Source organism: Misgurnus anguillicaudatus, chromosome 13, assembly GCF_027580225.2.
Source record: "Misgurnus anguillicaudatus chromosome 13, ASM2758022v2, whole genome shotgun sequence".
Taxonomy (NCBI): Eukaryota; Metazoa; Chordata; class Actinopteri; order Cypriniformes; family Cobitidae; genus Misgurnus; species Misgurnus anguillicaudatus.
Genome location: NC_073349.2, coordinates 18,005,897 through 18,012,434, shown reverse-complemented (window position 1 = coordinate 18,012,434; position 6,538 = coordinate 18,005,897). Strand labels below are relative to the sequence as shown.

The 6,538-nt window shown below is 39.6% G+C and overlaps 1 protein-coding gene across 1 annotated transcript; it reads left to right on the top strand.

Annotated features, from left to right (window-relative positions):
* The first annotated feature begins 1,217 nt into the window (after nt 1–1,217).
* Nucleotides 1,218–4,582, top strand: rnf223 (ring finger protein 223). The gene is made up of 2 exons (XM_055187608.2): nt 1,218–1,439; nt 3,154–4,582. The coding sequence occupies exon 2, from the start codon at nt 3,188–3,190 to the stop codon at nt 3,851–3,853; it is 666 nt and encodes a 221-aa protein (XP_055043583.1). The 5' UTR covers nt 1,218–1,439; nt 3,154–3,187; the 3' UTR covers nt 3,854–4,582.
* The last annotated feature ends 1,956 nt before the right edge of the window (nt 4,583–6,538 follow it).

Below are 6,538 nucleotides of genomic sequence, written 5' to 3'. Positions count from 1 at the left end.
TGGCTCGTAATCATAGGGGAACCATTTTAAGTACCATGTAGCACCTATGTAGCACCTGTGTAGCACCTGTGTTGAACCATATTGTGCTATATAGAACCAGTGGTGCTATATCACCCCCGGATGGTTCTTCATAGGTGCTTTATAGCACTAAAAATTGTTCCCCTAAGATTACAACCTTTTAGTGGTATTTAGCACAATTATTTTAGAGTGTCTGGGTACCATCCCAGCAAGCAAAAACCTAGACAGCAAAATGATGGCTTACTAAAGACCCTATAGTCCGGCTATGAGTAACCCAATTTTTCCTAAATACCTTTGAATTTGGTTACATGCCATTTTTGCCAAAATAACTTGGAGAAGTACTACACACTAAAAACAAATGGTGCTAAATAGCACTAAAAGTGGATCACTGGCTCGTAATCATAGGGGAACCATTTTAAGTGCCATAAAGCACATGTGTAGCACCATATTGTGCTAGAACCATATCTGGTGCTATAGTGGTGCTATATCACCCCCGGATGGTTCTAGGTGCTTTATAGGTGCTATATAGCACTATTTTTTTTTCAGTGTACATTCCATCATGTAAGCAAAGTCAACAGGTGTTCAAGGTGTTTGCTTTCATTTCTTTAACATGTTCTAAGCGTATACGTATCACTATTCTTGGGCTACGGTTAGACGTCTATTAGACTTTCACTGATGGCCCAAATCTTGCCTTGTTTATCCAAAATTGCTTGCTGGGATTTTTCCAACAGTGATAGAAATATTACAAAAGAAAAACTTCACACTGTATTGACCTACTTTTTACATTTGACCATTCTTGGTAATGATAAACCAACATGTAGATCTCCATACATCTAAGAAGTTAGCAGATCATAACAAGACAAGACAAGCTATTGACAACTTCCTAAAATACCACCTGTTGACCATAATAATTTCACACATTTGAAGCTAAAGAGCACCTGTGCTTTATTTAAATCTTCCCTTAATCCCAGCCATTAAAAATACAAACTTAATACAAACTCATGCATATAAAGAGTCTTCCTGAAAACGACAAAACAACAGAGGACGGGACAGAGATGAAGAGAATAGAAATATTATACTCTCTCTGAATATACTCTCCTTCACCCCCCCACCACCGGCACTCCCTCAAGGCCATATTATTGTTCCTGCCTATCAGTGTCATTTCCATAGCGCGTGCTGAAAGAGAGCAGATAAATTGAGGCAGGTGAGTGTGGACGTGAGACACAGAGAAGGAGCAGGCAACAGCCCACCTGCGTTCAGCTCCGTTTGTTCTGGCTCCTGAAAGGACAACACTACATTAACAAGAGGACTGCTGACAGCCCTGAGCTGATAATGCATTTCACTCCTTAGGGAGACAAAGTGATGAGAAGATAAAAGTGGAATCACTAGAAGAGGGATACACATTGCACCGGAGCTTACAGGTAAGAACATGCGTTATACTTGCGTGGAGGTAGTAACTTCAGTTGACAGTGCAACTCGTGCGAAGAATAACTGCATGGATTACTTAACAACCGGAGTAGTTAGTTGACTATTGTTTGGGTGAGAATTATCTTGTTTATGAAGCCTGGCATATGATACAGTCGAATACTCTTGAATAGACAATATATTTCAGATTTTAGGATTAAAGATGTTGAAGTAAGAATCCAGAAGTTACATAGTGCTCAAATCGAAAGCATATAACTAGTATTAACTTGTAAAGTTTTTGAGCTTTAGCCCAGACCTGTAAGTAGGTTAGTGGAGCAAATGTAAACACCTGCATTACTGTACCTAACAAACCCGTTTGTGTCAACAGACATATATACTTAAAGATGTAACTAATTTCTTTTCAAGATATATTTTTTTAAAAGCACACCATATTGATTGACAGTTAATCTCTCCCAATGTCTATGGTGCTCTCAAGTTCAAGCATCAGGTCCTGTGCACATGGAGAAGGAGAATCAGGTCAAAAACCCTTCAAACCCATTTTGCTTGGGAATAACAGAGATGGTTGAGTTAATGAATAGCAAACAACTCGTGCGCTTCTGGTGGTCAAACTGTCCGTTAAGGCGGAGCTTGAGACAGCAGGTGCTTACGGGCCACGGCTCTGTACGCAGTGCTGAGAGATTGGCCGCCTGGGCACCTGCCCATTCTCCAGGAATGCCAAAGCGAGATCAATATAATGGAGAACAAACAGGAGCATTGTGCGGTTTGGAGAACGAAACATACACACGCACACGCACACATGCATACAGGTCAGCCCTGCAGGGGCCATCTGCTCCCGGCCAATGCCTTGCCTGGACCTGTGTGAGCACGAAACCACATAAAAGAGAGCAGACAGCATATGGAATCAGACACAGATACAATTTAACCGAAACATTATGATACTGAAGTTTGCTGTTGATAAAATGCTTAACGTTTTCGAATGCCAAGATCAGTGGAGCGATGACTTGTAGAGAGTCTTGTAGAGAGGACTTCTGAAGGACAAGTGCCGCTGACAGTAGGAAAAAAAAACAAGGACAACAAAGCAGTCTGTGTCTTACAAACACTGTAAGCATGCACCATGTGGTCTTGACCTTTATATAATGGAAAAACATATGATGCAAAACCCTTTAAGGGTTGACATGTGTTTTTTTTTGTAGTTTAGCTTTTTTATATCTTAATGGATTCAGCCAACAAACCTGAATTTCTAAATGGCCTAAGGCCAGGATTTAGCTGATTTGAAACGAAAGGATTTGTTGAACATACGTGCAGAAAGCATTCGGTAATAACGCCTCATTTTTGAAGATGGTGGCGTTTAGCGGCTTTTGCATCTTAGCTTCTCTTATGGTTATATAAGTTATTGATCCTATTGGGATTTTTTTTCAGTGAGTCCAAATATGACTTGACCAAATGACCAATGACTCAAAAGTCAGTTAGAATCGGTTAAACAGGACAGACAGTCAGACAAAGACATGCTGTTGACTTAAAAAACCTGTCTTGCCCAGGCTTGCTTTGTGTACTGTTTGTACAGTCATGTGCATACAAAGGGCTCCCCTCTCAGTGTCCACATACAAATCACCTGTTGTATAGTATATACAAAGATTTATATCAAACCATATATAACATTGTAACATTTTCATAGTGCATAAAACCAAATCTCTGTTTTTTCTTTTTCAGTGAACCTCCAAATAAAAAACTACATTCCTGTGAGATGGAGCCAGTCCCTATGGTGTGGCACACCCAGGTGGTCCCAGTGTACGGTGACCTAGAAAGGGCGAGTTCGCAACCCGAGTGCTCCATCTGCTTTAACACCTATGACAATGTCTTCAAAACACCCAAACAGCTGGACTGCACTCACACTTTCTGCCTTGAGTGCATTTCCCGAATCATGGCCACCTCAATGGACCCCCAAAACTCCCAGATCTCCTGTCCTTTCTGCCGCCATCACACCACCATCCCAAAAAAGGGTCCCCCGGCTCTGACCACCAGCCAGGAGGTGCTGTGCCGTCTCCCCGTCCACCAGCAACGCGAGGAGCAGGTATGGCTTGATGGAGAGAAGTTGTGCTACCAGCGACCCATAGATAAGCCTGGCACGCAAGCGTTCTGTATTTGCGTCGATATTGGGACCAATGGACAAGGTCTTGCTGCTTCTCCTCCTCAGACTCAACGGAGACTTGGGTTTCTGGAGAGGCTGATGGACTGGAAGCGACTGCTGCTTTTTATTTCCCTCATGGTATTACTCATGGTGATCATTTTGTGGCCCTTACAGTGCATCGTCACGACCGGGACTATGCGTTGTACTCCCCAGGTCCCACGGCCATCCACTACCACCGTCTCCACCACCACAACGACCACAATGGCTACAACGCATCAGTAAAATAGACATAAAGAGATGCTTTTGGACTTGCATCAGGATTTGCAATGTTTACATAGCTCTTTGCAAAGCCTGTTGGGTGCTAAGGGAGTTAGGGTGCGGTCGCACTACTTTGCGCTCCATTCGTTCACTAAGAATATGGATTAAAATATGACCAAGATTTGCATACCTGCTGTATTAATCCTACTGCAGATGTAAATGGGTTTGTGAAGCCAGACAGTGCATTACGTTTATATTGCATTGCATTACAGCATCTGCCAAAACTCACTGATAGGTACATTATCTGGTTGGCTACTTCTTTGGCCAAGATGTGGCAAAATCACTAAAGATGCAACTAGAAAGTCAGAAAGTTAAAATGAAGAAACTGAACCACGCATTAGGGGGCGCTGTGATTCATGTCACTGATTGTATTCAGGTCCTCACAAGGCACCCAATTTTGAATGTGATCCATTGTGCTGTCGTTCATCCATGCACTTAGAGGACTTTGTTCAAAAAAAAAAGTATTTCTGAATGAGGCCGTGATTAGGCTGATTTGGTATTTGATGAACATGCAATACGTGCCGAGAGCATTCAAAGAGGTGGCGTTTAGCGGCTTCTGCATCCAAGCAATTTTTAAAGACGTTACTTAAACTTTTTTACTTTTACTTTTGTATATTTGTGTACATTACATTTGAATGTATTTTATGAAATGTATTCTTTTTTTATAAACAATAAATGACTGTTGCTGCAAAAGCACATGGGTGTTGTTTACGGAAAACCACTTTTTCCCAGTTTTAACTGGTACGATGTTAATAGCTCAGGCTCAGAGTGACAAAAGAAGGGAAAAGCAAACAGATTCACGTGGCTGCATTATCTCACTTCCTGCTCTGGGACGGTTAGAGGAACACGCCTCAAAGAATAACCGCCTGAAACCTTAAACCCCAACCCCCACGTGACGGGTGCTATGAACCTGCTCACACCCACGTAAGCTGATCCAAGTGTTTTCTAATGGTTTTATGAGGAAAAATGCAATTAAACTGGTTCATCATTAAACCTTAAACAGTAAAAAGACAAGGACATTTTATTGTATTTAAGGTACATAATAATTTAAGGGCGAAAAGCAAGGTACAGTAACGGCATTATTATATAAGGAACAAACGTACAGATAGCCCGTATCTTGAATTTATCATAATAACTGCTTTGGATTCAATGTCCATTCTTGATTGTATGCAACGGGGTGAAATAAGACAAAAACATTTGTTTTAATTTGCCAGTGTATGCTTTATTATTCGATATCTAATCATGTATCGTCACTTGAGACGTAAGTTATTAAATCAGCTGTATTTGCCCGGGCAGAAGGCATTTTCAGTGCAAGAAGGAACACAGTCTTTACCACACAAATACCGTACAGTCAGCACAACACTATTCAGATCAAACCTATTGAGATTTAAAAAAAAAAAAAAACTCACCAAGAGAGTATTCAAGTAAATGTATAGAGAAGACTTTAAAACTGAGATAGCAAATAGGTTCACAACTGCCAATGCTTTACATAATATTAATAATAACGATAATTGTATGCATTCTAACACATTGTGCTAAATTTGAATATTTCCATCAGTGTATGAACAAACAAGTAAAATTTACAGACCAAAAAAGCAAAAAAATACCACACTGATGTCAAAACACAAAGGACATATTTTATAACATTCTGATTCCTATATAATTTCAATTTCAAGTACTTGTCTTAATGTCACTTAAAACGTCAAAGCATTCAGTTATACCAGTAGCACAAGACATGAGCACACACTTAAAAATAAAGGTGCTTCACGATGCCACAAAATAATTTTGAGTTTCTTTGTAGTGAAAACGTTTCTTTAGATTTTAAAGAAATGGTTTGTTGAAGAACCTTTGACTGAATGGTTCTCTGAGGAACCAAAAATGGTTCTTTTATGGCATCACTATGCACCTTATTTTTAACACTTTTCTCCCATACTGTAAGGTGATCAGATTTTTAAAGGGGACATTTAACAAGACTTTTTTAAGGTGTCAAAAAACTCTTTGGTGTCCCCAGAGTACTTATGTGAAGTTGTAGCTCAAAATACCATATACAGCGGGGAAAATAAGTATTTGACACATCACCATTTTTATTTTTATAGTAAGGGGATTTCTAAGCAGGCTATTGATACAAAATTTCCACTAGATGTAGCCATCAAGCCAATACAAAGAAATCAGATCATTTAAGTATACAAGTTGAGTCATAATAAATAAAGTGAAATGATGCAGGGAATAAGTATTGTACACACTTTATTTAATACTTTGTTGGTGAATCCACTTACTAATAAAAATGCTGATGTGTCAAATACTTATTTTCCCAGCTGTAGATAATTTATTATAACATGTTAAAATTGCCACTTTGTAGGTGTGAGCAAAAATGTGCTGTTTTTAGGTGTGTCCTTTAAAATGCAAATCAGTTGATCTCTGCACTAAATGGCAGTGCTGCGGTTGGATAGTGAAGATTAAGGGGCGGTATTATCCCCTTCTGACATCACAAGGGGAGCCAAATTTCAAGGATCTATTTTTTCACATGCTTGCAGAAAATGGTTTACCAAAACTAAGTTCCTTTTTCACATTTTCTAGGTTGAAAGAAGCACAGAGGACCCAATTATAACATTTAAACCTGGAAAAAGTCAGATTTTCATGATATGTCCC